This window comes from Silurus aristotelis (assembly GCF_946808225.1).
Source record: "Silurus aristotelis genome assembly, chromosome: 23".
NCBI classification, from domain to species: domain Eukaryota; kingdom Metazoa; phylum Chordata; class Actinopteri; order Siluriformes; family Siluridae; genus Silurus; species Silurus aristotelis.
In genome coordinates, this window is record NC_139596.1 from 13,173,698 (window position 1) to 13,197,852 (window position 24,155).

General features: G+C 36.4%; 2 protein-coding genes across 2 annotated transcripts; one reads left to right on the top strand and one right to left on the bottom strand.

The window, feature by feature from the left end:
• The first annotated feature begins 1,190 nt into the window (after positions 1-1,190).
• On the top strand, positions 1,191-14,155 carry ccdc180 (coiled-coil domain containing 180). Its single transcript, XM_083526621.1, has 38 exons — positions 1,191-1,298; positions 1,390-1,475; positions 1,635-1,792; positions 2,080-2,165; positions 2,247-2,356; positions 2,462-2,590; positions 2,662-2,772; positions 2,854-2,949; positions 3,034-3,197; positions 3,326-3,445; positions 3,541-3,620; positions 3,702-3,790; positions 3,881-4,000; positions 4,146-4,319; positions 4,444-4,559; positions 4,649-4,775; positions 4,860-4,902; positions 4,980-5,080; positions 5,175-5,359; positions 5,452-5,627; positions 5,713-5,893; positions 5,997-6,143; positions 6,223-6,367; positions 6,484-6,600; positions 6,673-6,771; positions 6,858-6,941; positions 7,076-7,263; positions 7,537-7,607; positions 10,140-10,251; positions 10,376-10,456; positions 10,561-10,630; positions 10,732-10,876; positions 11,696-11,856; positions 11,942-12,079; positions 12,164-12,275; positions 12,354-12,447; positions 12,536-12,677; positions 12,769-14,155. The coding sequence occupies exons 2-38, from the start codon at positions 1,416-1,418 to the stop codon at positions 12,901-12,903; spliced, it is 4,467 nt and encodes a 1,488-aa protein (XP_083382747.1). The 5' UTR covers positions 1,191-1,298; positions 1,390-1,415; the 3' UTR covers positions 12,904-14,155.
• On the bottom strand, positions 13,164-22,932 carry pomt1 (protein-O-mannosyltransferase 1). The gene is made up of 19 exons (XM_083526635.1): positions 22,488-22,932; positions 22,298-22,404; positions 21,711-21,761; positions 20,894-21,040; positions 20,711-20,819; positions 20,554-20,613; positions 19,707-19,800; positions 19,458-19,613; positions 18,434-18,564; positions 18,217-18,312; positions 18,020-18,112; positions 17,836-17,932; positions 16,873-16,965; positions 16,663-16,783; positions 15,598-15,695; positions 15,401-15,514; positions 15,174-15,300; positions 13,946-14,123; positions 13,164-13,855 (listed from the first exon to the last, which is right to left on the bottom strand). Exons 1-19 carry the CDS (start codon positions 22,604-22,606, stop codon positions 13,681-13,683), a joined length of 2,166 nt encoding a protein of 721 aa, XP_083382761.1. The 5' UTR covers positions 22,607-22,932; the 3' UTR covers positions 13,164-13,680.
• Between the last annotated feature and the right edge of the window lie 1,223 nt (positions 22,933-24,155).

The window sequence follows — 24,155 nt, forward strand, 5'->3', positions numbered from 1 at the left end:
AGCAGCGATTAAGAGGATGAAAAGTGGAAAGTCAGTTGGACTAGATGACATACCGGTAGTAGCATGTAGATGTTTAGGAGAGATGGCAGTGGAGTTTTTAACCAGATTGTTTAACAAGATTCTGGAAGGTGAGAGGATGCCTGAGAAATGGAGTATGGAGTTTGGACAGTGTGACAGCAGTGAAGTGTGCAGTAGGAACGACAGACTGGTTCAAGGTGAAGGTTGGACTGCATCAAGGATCGGCTCTGAGCCCTTTCCTGTTTGCAGTGGTGATGGACAGGTTGACAGACGAGGTCAGACAGAAGTCTCCCTGGACTATGATGTTTGCGGATGATATTGTGATTTGTGGTGAGAGTAGAGAGCAGATTGAGAAGAGCCTGGAGCGGTGGAGGTATGTGATGGAGAGAAGGGGAATGAAAGTCAGTAGGAGTAAGACAGAGTACATGTGTGTGAATGAGAGGGAGGGCAGTGGGGTGGTGCGGTTGTAGGGAGAAAAGGTGGAGAAGGTGGAGGAGTTCAGGTACCTGGGGTCAACAGTGCAAAGTAATAGAGAGTGTGTTAGAGAAGTGAAGAGTGCAGGCAGGGTGGAGTGGGTGGAGAAGACTGACAGGAGTGATTTGTGATAGAAAAGTATCAGGAGGAGTGAAAGTTTATAGGACTGTGAGACCTGCGATGTTGTATGATTTAGAGACAGTGGCATTGAGTATAAAACAGGAGGCGGAGCCAAAGGTAGCAGAGCTAAATATGTTAAGATTTTCGTTGGGATTGACGGGGATGTACAGGATTAGAAATTAGTTTTTTTTAGAGGGACAGCGCATGTAGGACGTTTTGAAGATAAGGTAAGGGAGGTGAGTTTGGACATGTGCAGAGGAGGGACATGGGTTATATCGGTATAGAAATGCTAAGGATGGAGCCGCCACGAAGGAGGTTTATGAATGTGGTGAGGGAAGACATGCAGGTAGTTGGTGTGAAAGAGGCAGATGTGGAGGACAGGGGGGTATGGAGACGGATGATCCGCTGTGGCGACGCCTAATGGGAGCAGCCAAAAGAAGAAGAAGAAGACTTTAAAGAATGACCGCAGTCTTATGCTCAGCTGATGTTTACTGCTGGTTGTGCACTATGTCATGTCCTGCATACAGTACTTCCGGTGAGCGCATTCAGGTCCTCCACCTAGCGCGCATGCGCACACCACCTTGTCACCATAGCAACGAGGAAACGCAGTCGCTTGAAGGTGGTGCCTGGAGAACGGGTTCACTTTTTTTTTAATGAAGGTGTACAACTCAATCGTTTCATCAATAGTAGAATAAAAAATTAATTAAAACTAGAGACGTAATTTTCACAGTAGCATTACTTATTTAAATCTTTTCCCCGACTAACTAAATAAATTAGCGTTAGCTCGTGCTGGCCGAAGAACCATGGCTGAGACTCGGATTGATCCCAGCGGAAAAGTTTACCGACAAATTTTTGAAGCTCAGGTAAGAAAAAAAGCTTCTTCAATGTTATTCATAAGAATGCAATTATAATCTGTTATTTATACCACAGCTTGACAATCTAAGTGCATCTCTGCATTAAGGGATTTAATTAGTGTTTGTCTGATTAGAATGATAAAATAGTAGTTGTTTTTCTCTTTGCAGACTCACTTGTCACTGTCTCTTCATGAGATAAGGAGGAGGCGTGCTGCACAGATGGGTTCGCTGAGTGAGGATAACAGCAGTAAAACAGATACTGGATCCCATCAGCATCCTCTAAGGACTCGAACTGGGGCTGAGCAGTGCTCTGAGGACACCGTGAGGTACGGTGGTAACTGCCAAACATGGTTCAGTAACTTTAAATTATTGATGATCTCACTGGGATCTATTCTGGTGATCTGTACAAGGACCTCAAATGGCAAGATCTTGATCAAGATATCTGACATTCATTCATTCATTCATTCATCGTCAGTTAATGCGGCACTTGCACCACTGCATCACCATGGCAGAAAATGTTACTGAACAAATAAACCTAGTTTCTTTCTTTCTTTCTTTCTTTCTTTCTTTCTTTCTTTCTTTCTTTCTTTCTTTCTTTCTTTCTTTCTTTCAGAAACCAGCTGTTTTCTGGAACAAAGCCTGTAATAAGAGTAGACCAGGATGATCATGAAGAGGTCAGAGGACTGCCTGACAGTGTCGGTTAGTAGAGTTCATAAACAGTCACAAAACATATACAGTTTACGTGCATGTTCAGGATGATAATAGTCAATACTTTTGCAGTTTCAGCGAAGACAGGCTCAGACATCATTGAGCGACTCATGGAGAAAAAACAAAAGGAACACATGGAAGCTGTCTGTCAGCTGCAGGGGGATCTTACTGAGATCAGTGTGGTATATAACTTTCATTACTGTGTAGGCAATGATTAATTTAAGATTGTTCATCTTAGCCTTATGCAGTGACTCAAATTAAATAGCAGTCCCTCTGATTTTGTTTAGGGGTACGAGTCATTATTGAGAGACACAGGAGAAGATTTCTTTCTTAAACTGTCAGAATATGATGAGGAGGTGGAGAGATTGCTGCAGAAAACAGAACATGATGGTGATTTAGAAGCTCTCAGCTATCAGGTGATGTCTACTACATGACAAATTGTCGGGAATTGTGAGTTTGGAAACTTTTAACCGTAAATCTCATTTAGGATCTACACGGGATTTGGAACTCTGTGAGCCAGGTGTCTTCTATGAGGAGAAATTGCATTCAGGAGCTGGATGAGCTGTTTGTCAAATATGAGATAGAACGAGCAAAAGTGGTAACATATCCAAACCTCTTATCATCATCATGTATGGACTTTATTTATAGTATACATTGTAAAATTGCCTATGTTTGCCAGATTACTGCAGTGCTAAAGAAATACACAGAAAAACTTGAAAAAATCAGTTACCTATTGTGCAGTGATGTCCATCGACTTATTAGTAATGAAGCTATGGTAAGTCACTTTGGTAAGTCACACACACACAAAAAATGTTTTATTAAGCATGCTATTTTAAATTCAGTGTGAATTTATTTATAGACGATAAATCAAGCATTACTGGCAAACAGACGATCTTTGGCCAAACTCCATTTGAACCTAATGGAAAAGGATTTTCAGAAAGAGGATAATTATCATCTCAGATGGCAGACAAGGCTTCAGGACTGGAAAGAAATTAAGTTTGTTGCATCCCTCAGTCAGTTTAAGTAAGTCTATTGCAATATCAGACTCTAAAAGCTCAGTATACTTTAGAACATTAAATTAAGAAAAAAAAAAGAATACAACAGTGTTATGCTATAATGCTATATATTGATTTGTTATTCTTCATCTCCAGGGACTTCATCAACGGCCCTGAGATTCAAAACCCAAAAAATGTACAAGACACTTTAACTTTAATGGGGACAAAACAAAAATCCTTCAGTGAGCAGCGACTCCGAATTCTCGAGCAAGTCAGGTTAGGCAGATTCATATAGTAGGCAGATAGTGTTAAAAAAAAATGTTTTTGAATGTGACCATCATTCAATTTGCTTGTTTTGTTTCCACTTAAAGAAACATGACACCGCCGAACTGCTCGAAATCATCCGCTGCTGAATGGTACTCGTCTTTATCTTCAGTAAATGAGCAAATTGGTAAGAATAGGCTTCTGTTCATTAATGTATTAGAGGGATTTTTACTAAGTTTGTGATTGACTTTTCATACACTTCTTTCAGATTTCCTGCACAACGAGACCATGACAAAACTGCGTGAATATTATGCAGATACTTGGCAAAAATGTTCCCAGGCAGTCGAAAACTTTAAGGTTTGCAATCTTTGGGATTTTATGATTTAGTATTTCATGACATTGTATCATTCAAGTGCACAATAACTCTTGCATTATTAACTCACACAGAATAAAGTTTCTACCTATGGATTCACCTCAGATGAGATACAGGACATAGTTAATAGTGAGATGGTGTCTCTTATTGGCCAGTGCCAGACCCAAGCAGAGGAGGGTTTAGCATCGATGGAAGTAAGTTTAAAAAAAAAAAAAAGGGGGGGGGGGCGTTTTGTATGTATTATCTAGATGTCAAAATATAGTGAAACCTGATTCTCTGATATGTTTGATGAATATTTTAAAAAGAACACATTATGTATTACATTACTGTGCATTACAGACAGCATTCAAGAGTTTGGCCAAAGATTCAGAATTCTCAAGCCAGTCTTTGCTCACGTTTGTGCTTGGGACGGCTAACGTCTGGGAGACACACACCGCAGGTCTACAGAGGATAGAGCAGCAGCTACAGGATAATCTCGAAGAAGTCAGCAAGAACTATGAAGAAGAGAACCAAGTAAGCCTTTTAAATGTGTTTCTTGAAATATACTTCTTTAAAGGTAAAGCAATTAAGGAATTGTGGTGAGTCTTTAAAATTTGATGATAATGTTTTTAATTGCCTATGGTTTGTTTGATGCTAGAAAAAAGAGTCTCAGCTGGATGTGATGATGGACAAACTCAGACAGGAAAGCACAGAGGAATCACTTAAAGCTTCACTGGAGCAGATAGTTAACTTTTTAGACGAAATTAAGAAAGGGTAATAACAAAAGAATCAATTAATGTCTGTTTTTTGTTTTTTTTTTTTACCATAACTTTATTTTTCATCAAATGTTCCTCCTTTTACAGGTATATCGATTTCTATAAGGAAGGAATTATTACAGTGGAGAGGTATCCTGTAATGGTTCTAAAAGAAATACACAATTACAGCAAAGAAGTCAGCAAATACTTCAATGTCTATGAAATATACAGTCAGGTACAATTTAGCCCCTTATTAAGTTCATATTTTATTATTAATTGCTGCTAATGTATTGACTAATTCTCTGTCTGCATTCTCTAGAACCCAGAGGACCTTCAGATACTTTATCCTTCACTTATCCTTGGTGAGTTCTTTGTGATGCTCATTTTTCAAGTCTAATAATATTTTTGTACTTGGTTTTTACTGTTTTGTCTTTCATAGGTGCAAACACCGCAAGTCAGACATCTAGCATAAATCAGAAGTCACCCACATTCCAGAGTGTTACTTCTCAATCAAACACTCCTAATCTAGCCCAAGCTGAGGTATTTCTTTGCACACACAAATTTGTGACCTACTACACTGTTTTATTTACCTTTTTAATAACTTGTGGGGATTTTTTTTTGTTTTGTTTTTTAGGATAATACCAGTTATTTCCCACAAGAGATCATAGACTCTCAAAGTAGCGAAACGTTCACAACATTAAAAGGAAACGTCTATAGCTGCCCTGTAGTACAGTGTGACGATGCTGAAAAGCATTTGAATGTTGTGGAAGTGGAAGCAGTTTTGTTCCCAAACAGTCTCATAACTGAATTACAAAGAGAGTAAGATGAATATTTTGAATGCAAAAATGAATGAAAACTTCCACTATTGATTTCACTACTTAAGTCCAATTTTTTGTGTCCTAATGTCATAGTGTGAGAGAAAAATTCTTTAATCACCTTGAAGAGAGAAATCAGGAAGTTCTCAATCACACAGTGACTGTAGTGGAAGCCAAGAAAGAGCAGCTGAAATCTGAGCTGGATCTTCGTTTCCATCTCCATCAGCCTCGAGCCAAGAGGATTGAGATGGACATTCACAATGTCCGTGCAGGTGTGATGTCCTCCTAGTATATGAACATTAAGTTTGTATTGAGTGATTAATCATGTTTGTGAGCTGTCTATTTTTGTGTTGCCAGCTGAACTGATCTTGCATCAAGATCGCGTGGATAGACACTGCAAAGGTATTTTACAGGCTCTAGATGATTTCCGAACCGAATTCCGCAACCTCCAGGTCATACAGTGTAAGATAAATGAAGACTTCCATTCCAAAATCAACAACATGGAGGACACGTTATACACTGCTACAAAGTCTAACACGTAAGTCCTTCTGTGCAAACGACAAGTAAAAATTTATTTGGCTGTAACCAAGACACGTTTTCATGCTCCATAATTTATCTATTTGTTTATCTGCGTTTAACAGGCTGAATAAACTCACAGCTTCACTACATAAGAGCCTGGATGAGCACATGAAAACCTTTCAGGAATTACAGAGGCAATTCAGACAAAATATGGAGATCAGATTTGAGGGCCTCAGAGAATCCAATGGAAAATTAATGAAACATTTCAAGTAAGTTAGTAATATTTTTCTTTTTGTGCTCTGAACACATCAGGATCCAAATTTGTAACAATTGCTTTTTTCTTAATAGGCTTTTTGCTGATGGAGGTAATTTTACCCCAAAAGAGATTGAGCAATACCGAAATCCTCTAGAGAAGATGGATAAACGCATCGACTTAGCTGAGCAGGCTCTAATACGGGACATAGAGGGAACAGAGTTCAAAATCCTGGGCCAGGTACAATGCACAATATGCAGTATGCAATGGATTACTGAATGATAATGTTAGATGTCTGCTTAATTATTTACTAAATACTAAGTGTCAAACAATAAAAACTGAAAATTTTTTGTCAGGCAAAAGAGGTCATTAGTAAGTTTGAAGAGAAGCTCCAGGTTCTGAAAGCGGATCTAATCTTTCTTGAGGAAATCCGAAGAATCCTCACAAACACCCAAGTCCGAATTAAATCAGAGGTACTTCAAACTTTTTTTAAATATATTTTTATTCTTTACCACCAACATTATTCTAACAAAATATATCTGCAGGCCCTGAAGAGCAACACTCAGAAAAAAAAGATCAACACTGTAATAAGTAATCTAAAAGAGAGCCTTGATGCCCACAACCAGAGCATTCCAGATAATCAGGTAAATTCTATTTCCAATAGACACATAGCATGTTTTATGTATTAGAATTGTGTGCAATTTTAATACTTAAAACGTACGCATTCCAGGTGACATCAGGGGACATTTTCGGTTTAATATCTACCGTGGCAGAAGAACTTCGAAAGAGAAGCCAGTATCTGGATTGTTATCTGGTATGTTGGTGCACAATTACTCATTAGTAGTCCATGTTATTCTGTTCTTTGAAGCAGATGAGGTTAATGATTACGGCCCTTGTTGTCATTGTGTATCACGTATCATTGTTGTCAATATAATTTCCTGACTACAGGATCCTTCTATGGCTGTTCCACTGCCTGAAACTCCTCTCCAGGGGGCATTTGCTGTGGCTGCTCGTCCACGATCCCGTAAACAAGAGAAGGTGGGAAGCCCATCTGCAGATCCCCTTCTCCAGCCCAGTCAAATGGGAGCACCCTTTATGGATGATAAGGCTGTAGAAGTGGTCAAAGGGCTCCTAAGGTAAAAATAAAAAAAACACGGCAAGAAGCTTGCAAGAATAAGAATTTGTAGACAAGTATTTCTTCACATTTATGTGTTAAAAGAAAATCAACATGACTTAACTTCTGCTTCAGCACAGTATTTTTTTCTACAATTTCAACATTTTGGTAATACCCACCCACAAAGACTAGTCATTCTCATGTTTTTTCAACTCAAAATGAAAGCAAAAAATAGGAAGAAGTGGCTTGAAACATATACAATACATGAGACAACTTTCTTATATAAATATTTCAGGATAAGCAAACCTCAAACCTGCCCAGAGGTCAGCGAACGTCTTAAAGAGACAATCTCAGCAACAGTCACAGGTAAAACAGTGTTTTCTTCAGTCCTTCTCCTTAAGAGTGAATAGCCTGCTTGCTTGAAGTATCACAGTCTATCATAGTCACTGTCATTATGAGGTTATACATATATATATATATATACATATATGTATATACACACTGAACAAAATTATAAACGCAACACGTTTGTTTTTGCCCCCATTTTTCATGAGCTGAAATTAAAGATCTAAAACTTTTTCTATGTACACAAAATGTCTATTTCTCTCAAAAATTGTTCACAAATCTGTCTTAATCTGTGTTAGTGAGCACTTCTCCTTTGCCGATATAATCCATCCACCTCACAGGTGTGGCAAATCAAGATGCTTATTAGACAGCATTATTATTGCACAGGTGTGCCTTAGGCTGGCCACAATAAAAGGCCACTCAAACAAAAGTTTTGCGTTTATAATTTTGTTCAGTGAAAATATATACAGTATATATACAAGGTGTTATCAAAACGTTTTGAGAGTAGTTCTAATTTACAATAAATAGTACAGTGGAACCCGGTTATGTCGATGTCCTAGGGGGTCGCCAAAAAGCATCGAGGTAACCGATGATCGAGATAAACGAAAATCAAAATGGCGGCAGTATATTAACGTGCTTGAAATTTCTTTATGTACATGATGTGCGTTAATAAATGAGAATGTGCATGCACGTGTTTTTAAAGGGTTTTTTACACAACAGCGTTGCCGCGATTTGTTTGATGAAGTCATGCTATAAAAATACATACAGTACATGTTTATCTGTCAGGAATCCACCTGCCATGCCCCCTCCAGCCCCCTTCAGCGTGTCAGGTATTTTCTCGGCCGCTTTCTCTGAAGCTCCCGGCTTTAATCGCGCACATCTGGTGCTCGTTTATCATCATCACCAGCTCCTATTTAAACTTCCACACTCTCACTGTCCTCTATTGTTGGTATATGTTGGTTCACGGCGGTCGTTGTTATCGCGCATTCGTATCCCGGCACGTGTCTTCCCACCGGCACTCTCTCACCGGCTGCTCTTTTCATCCCAAAGCGCACCGCGGATTCCTCCCCGATCCTGCCGGTGTTCATTCTATGCTTTTGCTGCTCATCCCACGTTCCTACCAAGCGCGGCTTTCGCCTCCCGTTCATCGCATAACATTTAACAACAAAAGGCATATGTGCACTAACTAACAGCAGAGATTCACCAGTATACAATACATAACCGATAAAAAATGCTTAGAAAAAGCGAGAATTTGGCGGTTCCACTTCAAAAACGTCGACTTAATAGGGTTTTCGAGTTAACCGAGGACGAGATAAGTGGGTTCCACTGTAGTATAATAACTTATTAATACACACTAAGTTTACACACAATAAACTTCAAAAGCATATGTCATTCAAGATATACAGGAAATTAAATCTTATAACTATGTTTCTTGTACATGTGTAAAGTTCTCCGTTTACTTACTATATTTTATTTCGAGTAGTGCACCTTTAAATATAAGAAAATAACAGAAGTAAACATTGGCAAGCAAGGAGAAACTGTTGTACTTCCTGTATATCTTGAATGACAGGTGTCTTGTCCAATGATCGGTAAATTTCCATTCACAAACTAAACCTACCTTTTACGGTTTGTCAGAATTGTTGCACGAAAACACATGAACAAATCCGAGAACACAATGACATTTCAGGCAAACCGGAAAAGGACAAGACACTTGTCATTCAAGATATACAGGAAGTCTTTTTTTAATTATTTTTTTATTTTATTATATATATATATATATATATATATATATATATATATATATATATATATATATATATATATATATATATATATATACATTTTTTATTTTTTTTTATTTTTTATTAAGCAATTAGCCATATACAAACAACGTGCCAATAACAAGTACAATTTACATTACAATAAACAGAACAGGTGCATGAAAATACAAATATATACACATATATTTAGGGGAAAAAGGGGAAAAGTAGATAAATAAATAAATAAAATGTATAATAATAATAATAAAATTGAATTAAATTAAATGATAAAAATAAACAGGGCTATGGTTTATTCTGTAAATCATATTGTTCTATAAAGGACATAAATTTATTGCATTTTTCTTTTTAATCACTTTAAGGGCTTTTCTAAAAGAATTAAACTCATTATAAAATGCAAAAATGTTGGTTTCACTTTCAAGTATTAAGATTTGTGTATATAAAATTTTCCCATCAGAAGTATATCATGAACAACAAAGTCGTCTTTGTCATTGTTCATTACAAGTCCAAAGTTAATGTCCTCCACAGGGACATTTATTATATGGCAAACCTTTGGGTAAATTCAGTTATGGATATTAGACCATAAAGCGTCTGAAGTACAACAATCTGTGGCAGAGAGAGATAGAAAAATATTTTGAATCAGATACAGATGTTATTGTGGCAATAAACAAATGAATCTTATTAAATATAAAAAAATATGTATAGGTGAGGATTCTAACACAGAACATTTTTGTTATGAGTATGGAAAAAAGCTATTGTGGTTTCTTTTCATCAGCTCCTGTAAGACCGAGCTCTCATTCAGGATCAGGTCAAATTTTAGGAAATAATGGTAACCTGTCCGGCAGTCACCTACACAGGAAATCAGCTGAGTCATCTAAATCACAGAGGTTAGTTTACACCTAACTACAGTTCATTTTATATCAGACATTGCAATGCAACATTATTGATTTATGTCATTGTTAAAAGCCGTATTCAGTTGATAGCTTTTAAAATTGTACCTTTTTTCTTCAGGAAGAAAAGGGTGGCCAAACCCACTCGGTCTGATCAGAGATTCCAAGTGTTCAGTTCTAAACCTGATGATCAACAGGAAATGTAAATGTTAACATTGTTTGTTATACGATTCACTCTTCTCAGAATATATCATAGCAACATAATGCCTTTTTTATTGACTGGGTGGGTAAATTATGTTTTTTTAGCCTCACTTTCAAGGGCATGATCAACAACATTCTGTGGAAAGCCAATGACCTTCTTCTCCATGTGGCTGAGGTACTCCTGTCTCTTTAACTTTAATTCAGATAATACGCATGTATTATTTGTTATGAACAATTTCAGTTCTAGGAGTAATCAGATTAATTTGCTTCAATAAGGATTTCTACAAGAAAAAGGACCGTCGCCTGGTCAGCCGATCTCGGCATATTCAGGAATCTTTTGAGCTGTGTGCAGAAGACATGAACAAGCGACTCCTTGTCTACCAGAGTCAAGCTCACGAGTACCACCATGGTTGTGTGCAAGGTTAGACTTTTCCTTTCATAAAGCTAAAAGCTAAAATTAACCAATGCTTAAATGCCAATCATTCTAATGACTTTTAAATTATGTCAGATAAGTACAATTTTCAATAAGAGAAAGTTTGTGTTTTTACCAAGAAAAGAATATTACCATAGATCTGTTCAAGCTACAATGGCTTCCTGTCACATGATTACTACAATAATACACCAATCAGGCATAACATTATGGCATTACAACATTATGACTGTTGATTGAATAACACTGATTATCTCTTCATCATGGCACCTGTTAGTGGGTGGGATTTAACAAGCAGCATGTTAACATTTTCTCCTCAAAGTTAATGAGAAAAAACGGGCAAGTGTAAGGATGTAAACGAGTTTGACAAGGGCCAAATTGTGATGTCTAGACTACTGGGTCAAAGCAAAACTGCAGCTTTTGTGAGTTAATGCATGTGTGGTCGGATCCAACAGATAAGATCCTGTAGCTCAAATTGCTAAAAGGTTAACGCTGATAATGCTTGACAGGTCAGGACTGTTTTGGCAGCAAAAGGAGGACCAACACAATATTAGGCAGGCAGTCGTAATCTTATGCCTGATCTGTGGTGATAAATTTATGCCTGATCGGTGTATTTAGCTCTGGCCCCTGAAGCAATATGCTTGATATGAAGATTTTTTCCAAATATTTTGAAATAATAATTCAGAGCCAATGAAATCACAACTTTTTCTGATCTCTGGATGAAATGAAAACCATTCTTTTCTCCTATATAACAGAGCAGCCTTATTTTTGTTGAAACTAGGATTACTATTGTTTTTATTTTATGAACAGAGTTCTGTAAGCAGCTAAAGACCATTGAGGAACTTGTCTTTGAGATACCAGAAGCTCTTCTAATAAAACTGAAGTATCAGCATTTGGAGGGCCTGAGTCAGAGTTTGACGCTCTCTCGCCAGCAGTTTAAACAGACTCTGCAACAACTTCAACAACAGAAGGTGAATAGTAAATAACACGTTGTATGCTGTGCAATTTTATTTCACCATGGAATATTTTACTGAGGTTTCCACTCAATCTCTTCAGAGAAAGCACAGCAGTCAGCTGTGTGCACGTCTGAGCCACCCAGCTTGTAGAGAAGAACTGAACAGCCTGGTCAACGCTGAGGATGCCCGGCAGAAAGAAGAGAGGAAGGCTATTAAGAATAACAGACTGGAACTCCAGGTCATACATACGTCACACTGATGCTTTCACGCTTACAACTATAGTTAATATGAATGTTTTAAAGTTTTGTTTTCTTCCTTAAAGGCCTGCATTAAGAAGAACGCAGATGAGTTTGTGACCGCGCTTGCGACAATGACAGAGAACTTGCTCTTTCAACTGGACAACATCTTGACACTTGATGAGATTCAAGGTGGATGTAAGTGGTCTGTGATGTGGCTTGGGTTGCTTTAAATTGATAAAGCAAATCAATAACCTGAAAACTTTGTGTTTGCAGCTGTAGAACCAAAGAGGGTAAACATCACAACCCTTGTTCGTCGAACTCTATTGGCAGAACCCGAGACGAGACGTATTTTGGAGAGAGGGAGCAGGTTGAGATTGATTAGAAGAATCTCGTATAGCAATTAGTAGTGCCTATGAGTGCATTAAGCATTTTGTTGATTTTTATTTATTTTACAGAGTGTGGCCAGGAGTTACGTACTTTGAAACCACTGACGGTTCATCTGTCAAGCAACAGAAACGAGAGACAGCCACAATCACTACATCTAAAACCACAGTGGCACATCTCAAGATTATAGAAGTTCGAAATACACTGCATGAGGTAAATAGTCAATACTGCAATTCCTGCATTAATATAAATGTATTCCCAGCATGACCCCCTTTATGATGCTGTTGTTGACTTTCTGTTCCAGAATTATAAGCAGAGGATCGTGCAGGCGTTTGAGAACGTGGCGAAATCCAGGCAGGAACAGGAAACAGAGTTGGTCAACTGGCAAGAGCACTGGAAAAATCAACTCAAGACAGTTTCTACACTCAATTCAGAATGACTGTGAGGGATTAGGGGATATTCTGTGCCTGGAACAATACAAGTAAAATATATCATCATTAAAAAAAGTCAGTTCAATGATTTGCAGGATTCCTTCAGTAAATCATTTCCTTCAGACCGTTTGGTGATCCATTCGGGTGTATTTCCACCTCAGGTCCACTTTTCAATACAGTGAACTATGCTTTATTTAAAATATCTATTATTTATATTATTTATTAATTTCGCATGTGCTGAAAGGAAAGAAAATACACTTTAGACTTATTTGTAAACATTTAAATGTATATATTTATTGAATTATTTCTAATGATCATATTTAATGGTCAATTTCTTTCAGTGTTACTTCATAAAAAAAAAATCAGAAAATATTATGACTGCAGAAAAAAAAAAATCCATTCTATATTTTCAAGTATCATTAGTAGAAAACTTGGAACAGCTATAAAAGAAACTAATGCTTTCTTTCGCTATATAAAGGGTTAAATAGTTCATTCACAGTGAAAAGGTTGCCAACTAGATTACTGCATTTAATAAACGTTTTATAGAAAAATATTTCATACTTCAGTTTGTTCAGATTCAGTAGCTCTCAAAATATTTTAGCTCATAGTTTATTTTTTTTTGTACTTGCATTATTATAAAACATAAAGCATCTTAAGCACATTCTAATAAAACCATGATTTGACTCCACATTTCTCATGCTACAGCTCAGAATTTCCTCTTCGTTTCAGTTGTGTTGTGTGTTCTCAGAAAAAACATTAGTGTTCAGAGAGGAGAGAAGGAAAGATCAGCGTTTATGGAATAGTATATCCCAGCTGTCTCGCCATCGCAGTGTGTTCAGCTGCTCTGAGGTGAGCACAGGCTGGCCGTATGTGAGGGGACTGAAGGTGCGATAGCAAATATAGACCGAGCACAAAGCTGCCAGGATTACTCCAACAAATGCTTTCAGATAACCGGAAGATCTGAAGGGATGGAAGAAGAAAAAACAGAGATATTACACTTTTACAGACGTTAAAAAACAGATGATAAGCATATCGTTTTTCTTCAGTCACCTCAGTGTATGAATGTACAGGTGCTCCACAACAACAGGGATCAGCAGGATTTGAAAAGTGAGAGCTGGGAGATAGTGGTACAAAAACAGTGTCTTCTCCATCAGAAAAAAAGGAAGGTAATTAACAGCCCATCCTCCAGCACACACCACACCTGCAAGCACCAGCTGCTCCCAAGAGGCTAAGTGTGGCAAAACAAAAAGCCAAAAACAACAGATACACAGATCAGTCATAGTCCATAACAGTTCTCTCAAAGCCAGAGCTTGACATACTCTATATTTATGAAAGTATTTGGACACCTGGCTTTTCCAGCCATATTTGGATCTTCCCCAAACTGTTACTACAAAGTTGGAGGCACACAATTTTGTTATGTCTTTGGATACAGTGGCATTCAATTTTCACTTCATTTAAACTGGAAGACTGAAATCTGTTCCAGCATGGCAATGCCCCTGTGCACAAATCGAGCTCTGTGAAGATATGCTTTACATGAGTTATAGTGGAAGATCTTGTGTGACCTGCTCAATCTTTGGGATGAACGCTGATTTTACCCCAGGCCTCCTTACCCTACAACAGTACCTTTTTTTTTTTAGTTTTGTGCACCCTTTTGTGCAGAATGATCATAAATCTCCACACGCACGCTGTAGAGCATCTTTCCAGAGGTGGGGGTTATTATACAGAAAATGAGAAATAAATGGAGAATTGGGATGTTCAAAAAGTATATACATAAAACCAAAAATCTTTGTTCATATAGTGTATTTCCTATATGGGCGATGGTATTTTAAAATATATAATGAGATTGTAATGTACGATAATGTTACTTAACAATATAACGTCATGTACCAGTCCCCTGGTACATATAGCTTTACTTATAGCTGATTAGAATCTACACAGATTATTTACAAGGTATTTTTTAATATTATAATTCTCTTTATAAATCTCATTCAAATTAGAGCAAAACATTAATGCATTTAGTATAAAAATTTTAATTTGGAAATGTAATAATAGTAATTGATTTTTAACAAATGAAACGTAATAGACTAATATAATTTGTTACTATTACCTAATAGATTCTTTATAAATTGGTGTTTCTAATAAAGTAGCAGTAGGTGTATAATTACAGAAAAAAGGCTACATATCTTGAAGATGAATTTGTAGAGCAGAAATTTCATTATAGCAATTTTTTGATTTTTAGATTTTGTGACACAAGTCTTTAACAAGTCAAACCATGTACCTTCGGGGATGTCATCAATTTTCCGCCTTCGCCTCAGCAGATAAGTTAGAAACAGGACCATGTAAACGAGAAGTGCTAGGTTTGCCAGTGTCCAGGTGACTGTGTTTCCTATCAAGTGTATTTGGGCCTGAAGGAAATGATAGGAAATGATTTTATATTATACATAGTAATAATTATACACTTAATGTGTCCATAAGAATATATGGAGAAATCTAGAAATGACCTACATTACTTGATGGATGAAGCCAGTATGCGATATTGGAACCCATTGTGATCCATTCCATGGGTAAGGAGCTGTATTTGTGTTCGGACTCTTCATTTCTGACAGCCAGCATCTTCCACTGTCACAAGTAACATGCAATGACATTTCAAGCAAATCGAATTTACAGACATTCATAAAAAAATCCAATATCAATATACTCACCTGCAGTTCCATGAACTTGGCCATAAATGTGAGATTTCTGCTGAAGTCAATGTTAGTAGGAGACTTGAGTTCAACTTCTCTCTCCCGCTGTTCCTGACCTGCATCCATAGCACAGGTAACAGAATGGTCAGCTGGAACCTCTATAGCTTTTTAACTCTGACCTCTATCTTTAAAAAGGCATTTTATATTAACAGAATACTGCTCATTGTATATATTATTATACAACCTTGCCATGGCCATGGTCTCAGAGATCACATTTTGAGTGTATAAAACACACACAGAAGCAGACACTTCAGATGTAAAAGAATATGAATACATTGATCAAAAGGAACAGATTTTGTTCTAACTACATACTGATATAAACAATGCTCTGCTCATATTTTTTATGATTTTATTTTGGAAAGAATGTTTTAGGGGGTTTCTTGGTGAGACTGGTTGACATTTACAACATCTTTAGTAACTTCCTATTCAATAATGTTGTGGTTTATGCATTATATATATATATATATATATATATATATATATATATATATATATATATATATATATATATATATATATATATATATATATATATAAAAAACACACTATATTTAGGTACAAACGGAACAAATGGGAGTGTCAGATCTTAAGTCAGCACTTCAGCATTTCCTCTAGTAAAAGTGTGGGGTGTGCCCTCTAGTGGGGAATAAAGACATGACAGATGGGGCGTAGGATTTCTATAATTTTTTTGTTCTTTGACAATAATTATTTATGATTTTCTCTATTAAAAATTAAGTACATACACTTGAAGAAGCCTCAACCAAACAAGTAGGTCATTGCAATTAGGTCAGAACCACTGCTCTAGTGTGAGAGTGATTATGAACTTGAGTGATGTAGCCGAAGCAGAGTATTTATAAAGCATGTGGACCACACAACCATTTCTGCATCCAGGTTTTCTGATTTTAGGCCACACCCATTTCAAGTTTAAATCTCAATACTGAGTCCAACAAATACAGACAGCAGAAAACGAATGGCGGTAGCAAGCTCTACCAATTTTCTCTTAAAGAAAGGCCTTTCTCTTACTTCTGCCATAGCGATGTTCTTCAACGTTCCACACACCACTCTGCTGGTAGCCTTTATAGATCTTATCACCCACCACTTCCAACTGATGAAACCCCCATTCTGGAAGAGAGGCTCCACTGAGCTACATGAAATAAAGAGAAGCATGGTCTTCTAATTTAACTTAAATTGATGCTCTTGTAGTAAAATAGTTCTTCTGAAATCCACACAAACCTTTAAAACTGCAGAAGTGTTGACATGGATTAGTCGCACTTCTGACAGAATAGTCTTCCACACGTCTCGGTCAGACTCACGGTTTGTAATGTCCTGACAAACAGATAAGGAAAACTCTTATTATTTTTTATTATAAAGAGGAGAGGCCTAGGTAAAACAGCTTAGCGCTCCCTTTTGCCTGCAAGGAGAATTACAATTATTATGCATTCACAACTTCACCAACCCAAAAAAAAAAGCAAAAAACAAACAATTAATTTTAATTTTAAAGTTAATTTCTGTTTTAAAAAAGTTACAAGATATTTAAATTGAACAAAACAAGCAAGCACTTTTCATTGCAAAATTACAAGCAATCTATAGTAATGTATCTTTGGAAAAACATGGTTATTATTGATCTGGATACATTTTCATAGACAGATAGTCCCTAAGTTATGAAGGAGATGACTCCATCCTAACTTGAAAATATCGTCAAGTCAAGACATGGCCTAGTATACCCAAGAGTTTTGTTTATGGTGAGAATGGTGATCAGTATGGGGTAGTATACTGTAATTTGTTAATAATTAACATAAAAAAAAAAAAATTATATATATATATATATATATATATATATATATATATATATATATATATATATATATATATATATATATATATATATATTAGTCGGCAGTGGGGGGCGGAGCCAGACCGATAAAAAGAAGCAATAAAAGCTCAGATTGGGCTATAAAACACCAAAACCCCAGAAAAAGTTACGTGCTTTTACACAGAGACAACTGAAGTCTGTTAGAGTAAGGCATCTTACAAGGTGGGAGATGAGTATATCCTGACAGAGTCTCAATGAATCATCTAAAGCGTAAAATATTTGTAAAAAATTGTCGTATCGCTATCATCATCATAACTCGTGGACTACCTGTATCCCAAACAGGACCTTTAAATCTGACGTTTTAATCAATTCAGTTTACTCACCACTCTCCAGAGATTCTGAGCTGGCATGGACACATTAAAGTCAATGTAGCCAGATACTTCCTGAGAGTGAGGACTCAAAGGAGCTGCAACATCATGCCTAAGAGATATATGATTTGAATAATACTTTGTGTAAACTGACAGTCAGAAATCTTTGAGTTAAGAGGTAAACATGGAGTTCAGTTACGTGTTGAGAAATCGTGAAGTCATGCCATGCAGCAGCTGTATAATATCGCCGTGTCTGACGGGTTTGGGTGGACTGCTCACCACGAGGCTCTGCCTAGAAGATCAAGAAGTATCAAAAGATTACACAAAACACATACGTTGCATTATGCATAACCCTCGTTTCACTAGAATCTTTCAGATGCTGGAAATTTTACATACTTTCTTGGCTCTTTGATAATCCACCAGTTGTTGACATCTTTGAAAGGGTAGCAGGTCACCTGCTGCTGGTGCGAGCTGCCACGCCCATTTTCATATCTTTACACATTTAGACAGAGGAAACTGTCATTGCATGTAGTTCAGCCAGTTCAATGTTTGATTATATGCATCAGCATAGTACTAGTAATGAATGCATTAAAATAAAATAGAGATCTCTGACCTGATTGGATAGTTGGCCTTGTGAGAATGAAGCCAGCATGGAACAGGTTTACTGGACACACTACGAAGAGTCACCTGGGAACCAAACGCCACCTCCAGAGGCTGACCCTGAGTGATCCTGGCCAAACCACCCTGTTGGTTAGAGAAGTACTTCATGAGATACTTACAATGTTTGATTTAGATTTGATTCTAATACTGATATCAAGCAAGATGTTAAATAAGCATGATAGTTAAGAGAGAGAACTCTACAGCAAGAAATCTGCAATTTTACAGGGCTTCAAAACAAAAAAGTCTTCAAAGTCAAGTGCATTTTTAACTTTGAACAGTGAATCTTTAAATTCAAATCTCACAAAACCCGATTTGCACACAAATCTAAAAAATTTAATAAAAACAAAAATCAACAAAATTGTTCAAAAAAACAGACATTTCCTACCTAATCTGAAGCATGAAATTATATATATATATATATACACAAAATATTTTTTATTTTGTTAATTTTTGGAATAGTTTCATTTGATTAATGCCATAATATTTTTTTTATTTATTTTATCTCGTGATCTTGACCTAACGAGTTTTGTCGTGATCACAACTTTATTTTCTCATTATCATGACATTAAAATTTTAAAACATTCCCGTGTGATCAGTACTAAAAATTGTGATCACGAGGGAACAGGAAAGAAAAATATATTTTAATGCATGGCCTCTTTGGACTTCCGTAAATATGAGAAGAATAAATTAATTATTTACTGACCTAATTATAATGCTTGAATAAATTGTCTTTTTAAATTTTTGGATTTAATAAACCTTTCATTCTTTGTAATTTACCTACTAATAGCAACATTCATTATATACCTGCAATATACGGTATAATGTATAATAAAAACCAAAAAACCAAAACAAGTAATAAATAATTATTATACAAATTAATTTTTTACACAAGTTACCACCAAACCATTTCTTGTTTAAATATACAGTAATTAAGTTTCACTGTGTGCTAAAAAAAAATAACTCAGAGTGAACAGGACCTCTAGACTGGCTTGAAAAGCGCTACTCATCAGCTGGTCATGTGGTCCACTGCGGTGCAGTAGAGACAGATGTATGTAGAAAAACCCCAAATACAGGAAAATTGGGAGCACAACAAGGGAGAGGAAACGAGCCACCACCTGTAGGAACACTTTCCCCTGTGGAGAAAAGAAGTCAAGCATCAGTTGTAGTATTTGTACTTTTTTTCTTTTATTTATTTAATTTTTTTTAAATCATCTCTGAAATCTAACATTGCTTAATGTTTTATCGCCAATAAGATGCCAGGTGTGAACTGCAACCAGACCGAGTAGCAGCAAGTAGGTGAAAAGGCCCATATACTTCACTCTGAGTAAAAAAATAAAAACAACACTGATTAATATATAACTTCACTGTTCAGACATTAACATTTACATATTTATCAATTCACTATTTTCTTTTTTATGAACACCTGACCAAAAGATTGGTATGTGTTTTTTGAACATCCCATTCCACATTTTGCCTCTTATTTGCTGTTAAACCTTCAATCTTCTGAGAAGATGCTCCATTAGATTGTAAAGTGTAGTAATGGAAATTTCAGCCACTTGGTTGTAAATAAAGCCAGATACTGATGTAGGGTGAGGAGGCTTGGGTTCCAATTCATCACAAAAGTGTTCAATAAGGTTGAGGTCAGAGCTCTATAGCCGGCTACTCAAGAGCTTCTGCTCCAAACCATATAAACCATATCTTCATGGAGCTGACTTTATGCACAGGGGCAGTGTCATGCTGGAACAGGTTTGAGTCTCCTAGTTCAAGTGAAGTTAAAAACATCATGTACAATTGTATGGCTCCAGCTTTGTGGTAAAAGTTTGGGGAACGACATTTGAATTAAAAATGTCAGGTGTCCCAATACGTTTGTCCACATAGTGTATATTATACAGCATTTAATCAGGAGATTCATTAAAAATGAGAGCTGATTCATTTTTTTAATAAAAAAAAATACTGAAAATACCAGAAACAATATATTCTGTAATAAAGCACCAGAATATTCTATATAATATTATAATTAATATAATATAATTTTATAATATAGTAATTATAGTGATAAAATCCTTTACTTACCCTATTGCAAATGTGCAACTGGCTCCAGAGATGACGAGCCACAACCATCTGCTTAAAGAACTGAAAAGAAACAAAACCAACACATTACATTCTCACAGCAAAGGACCCTGAAGTGAGATCTGGGCAGCTTTAGACCATCTGATGTAGTTCTTTGTACCTGTTTGGTGCATTGTGGAAGCGCAGGTAAGATACAACAGCAAGCAGCAAGAAAAAGATAAGCACTGACTCCAGGAGCATGAAGCGAGACTGCACGATCAACGAGTTCTCTGTTAAAAAGTTCAATTTTTTAATGTTATGTTTGTTTTGGGATGAGATACAGATAAAGTAAAAGTTCATTTACCCAGAATGAGCAGCACAGAAGCTGCGAGTGCAGTAAAGTGAGAACATCCCAGCTCCACTGTGATGAGGTAGGCAAGGGGCACGCAAAAGGACCCGGCCAAAGCAGGTATTAGACGAAGAGTCCAGACAGGAACATTACTGGTGTATTCTTTCATAAAAAGAACAAGAATATACGAAACAGTAATGAAAGATAAAGCAAGAATTACTCATCTTGCATTTTTATATGAGCATTTTATAAATGGGTCTGGGGGAATGATTTAATATCACGGCTACATACATTATGTTTCATTCAATATACTACACACTAAATACAAACCAAGCCTGAAAGAAAATCAAATAGCAGAATTCAGAATTTGTGAAACTCTAAAAAGGATTAGAATAGAAAAACACTATATAGGAATAGAACATAAAACACCATAGTCAAAGACTGATGAACATGTGAACATGTGTGCATATCCTAATGTTAGTCTTTAGTCAACATTTTGATAAACCTCCACTCTTCTGGGAAGCTTTCCACTAGATTTTTGAGCACAGCTATGAGGTTCAATGGAGGTCATTCCAGTTCTTTTACTCCATTTGGAAACTATATATTCAGTCAACTTTCTTTGTGCACAGGGCCACTTTGGTTGCAGTGAAAACAATGTTTAATTATCCTGCAAAACAAAGAGATTCTATGCAATTGTGTACTTATAGCATGGTGGACACAGTTTGATGTAAAACGGTGAGGTGTTCAAAAACTTTTGGCAACATACTACTTGATTGGATCCCAAAATGTCCAAAATTAAAGAACATTTTGTTGTTCACTTAATTGTATTTACCTGCTCCAATTCTGTTCCAGACAAAATTACCATCAAATCCCCCTAGATAACCTGTAAAGAGAAACACATTAGATTAACATGTATCTCAATTAATGAATGAAACATAATAACAGACATCATATCTATGAGTGTCATCAAACCTCCAGGTCATTTTGACTGCGTTTAAATTATAACCCTGAGGCACAATTTAGATATTTTGATACCGACCCAATTTTCCCCAGACGTAACAGATTTCTATGTTCGGATTTCTCTTTCTGTCTGAATGAAAACAGAGACCTCTCACCATTAACAAAACAAAGGCTGTAGAAAAGAAATAATTCTTCTATAGTCTACTAAGCTATTTTGTAATTTGCCTTAAAGTCTTGAATTTTATATTTGCCACTGGTTCCATGACCAGCTGTATCCTTGTTCCAAAATGCCCTCACAAACAGCCCTATATCTATCTCTAATCTATCTATCGATGAATATTTTCTGGTGTGGCACATCGACTTCAACTCAGTATGTTTGAGAGTAAGAGAAAACACTACATTGTGCAGGACAAGAGGTTTTTCTTTTACACATCAGAGTAATAAGAGGTTGATTCTCACCTCCTAGTGCCAGGATCATGTGTCCTAAAGGTGGTCCACTCTCATCAATGAAAAACACCCTCTTCATGTACAGAGACACAAATTGGCCATAGTAAACCTCGTCGAAGCTATGGCACACAGAGGCTGTGTGAGACTGTGTATACACAAGCAATAGGATTTTAAAAATGATATATTAGAAGAATATACTCACACCACAGCTCTGGGGAACTGAATGCCATACAGTCTGGTCAGGAGGCCAAAGGCTGTGGCTGCAACCAGCAACACATTAATGTCCACTTTCACTGTCAGAGGCATTTTTACAGCCTGCATAATGCTCTTTTAGCTGCAAATGAATCAGAAACTCTTTTCGGGATAAATGCATCTGCAACAACCTCTTTAGATCACTCTCATTCCCCCTTTCCCCCTTTATTCCGTCTTCCAGCTGTTTCTTATAAAAGCCTACTCCCAGGTCCATCAGGTTCATTTATAATGATTATAATCATGAAGCTTTCGACAGCGAAAACATCATTAAAAAAAATAGAGATATCCGGGTTTAAAGAGTCAATACATAAATAAATATTGCCAAATTAAAATATTGCCAAATTAAGAGTCCGACATCCGGTCCTTACTGTTTCCGACTTAAAAATAAAAGTCTCAATTTGCGCGGGTCTGCTCAGAATCAAAATCAGAAAACTTGAATTGTGAACAATATATTATACATTTGTTTGTTTATTAGGAAAATTCCATTTTCATAAGAAAAAGTGGGCTCAATGTAGACCAAACTTTTTTTTTTTAAACATTTTATTAATGACTTCGAATTGAATGTGAATCTCTTGAAACAAAAAAAAAAGAAAAGAAAAAAGCACTGAAAAAATGCAATGCTTTGAAAACTTTGTATTTTATTTTTTTGTTTGTATTTTTTTATCTCTGTAAGTAAGTGTAAATTTAACGAGTATGTAATATCTCTTGTTCTTTTGGCATTAAATATATATATATTATACTAGGCCATGTCTTGACATACTAGGCCATGTCTTGACTTACGATATGTTCAAGTTAGTATGGAGTCATCGGAACACATCTCCTTCAGGTTTATTTGCTAAGTGTGTAGACACATACAAGGAATTTGGTAACTCTCAAAAGTGCAGTCATAAATAACACTATACATTTATCTTAGAAACAAGATTATACAGGACAATAAAGACTATACAGACAATACAGATTAATTAAGACTCCATGAAAAGACTTATATATATTTTCTACGTAAAGGGTTTTAGCGAACAGTTTGGTCCATGGTTTTGGCCTAAGAACTAAATGTGTATATTATAATGTTGTCATTGTAATTGTAAGTTTAGCCCAATAAGTGAGCCAGTGGCGAAAGTGGCAAGGAAAAACTCCCTGAAATGGCATGATGAAAAGTTGAGGAGAACCAGACTCAAAAAGGAAACATCTTCATCTGGGTAACATAAATATAATCAGAGGTGGGAGGTAACAGAGTACAAATACTTCGTTATTGTATTTTTATGTATCAGTACTTTACTTCAATATTTATTTTTCTTTTTAACTTTTTACTTTCACTCATTTTATTATTTACACTACTTCTTACATTTTCTAACCAGACTCATTTTCTAACCAGACTTTTAATCTATTTGGTATATTTTTTATTTCCTTTCACTGCCCATCAACATATTTCTTGATATTTCGTGGCTTTCTCAATCCACCACTGGTGTATCATTTCCTGGCACTCACACACCACAGACGTAGGCTGGATTATGAACCAAACAACGAGCAGGGCAGAAGGCAACAAGAAGTGTGGGGTTTAAATTGGATGAGACAGAGGGAATCAGCGATGTAAACATGAGAGCAGAGACGTTCTTGATCA

Bases quoted from the DNA above. Each gene is read 5' to 3' on its own strand.
- ccdc180 (XM_083526621.1), top strand. From the start codon at position 1,416: ATGGCTGAGACTCGGATTGATCCCAGCGGAAAAGTTTACCGACAAATT. The intron at 4,320-4,443 runs GTAAGCCTTTTA...GTTTGATGCTAG, and splicing joins ACTATGAAGAAGAGAACCAA to AAAAAAGAGTCTCAGCTGGA. The intron at 6,601-6,672 runs GTACTTCAAACT...ATATATCTGCAG, and splicing joins AAGTCCGAATTAAATCAGAG to GCCCTGAAGAGCAACACTCA.
- pomt1 (XM_083526635.1), bottom strand. From the start codon at position 22,606: ATGCAGGCTGTAAAAATGCCTCTGACAGTGAAAGTGGACATTAATGTG. The intron at 21,041-21,710 runs GTAAATACAATT...TTTTTATGAAAG, and splicing joins CTGGAACAGAATTGGAGCAG to AATACACCAGTAATGTTCCT. The intron at 14,124-15,173 runs GTACATGGTTTG...TGCCACACTTAG, and splicing joins AATTGATGACATCCCCGAAG to CCTCTTGGGAGCAGCTGGTG.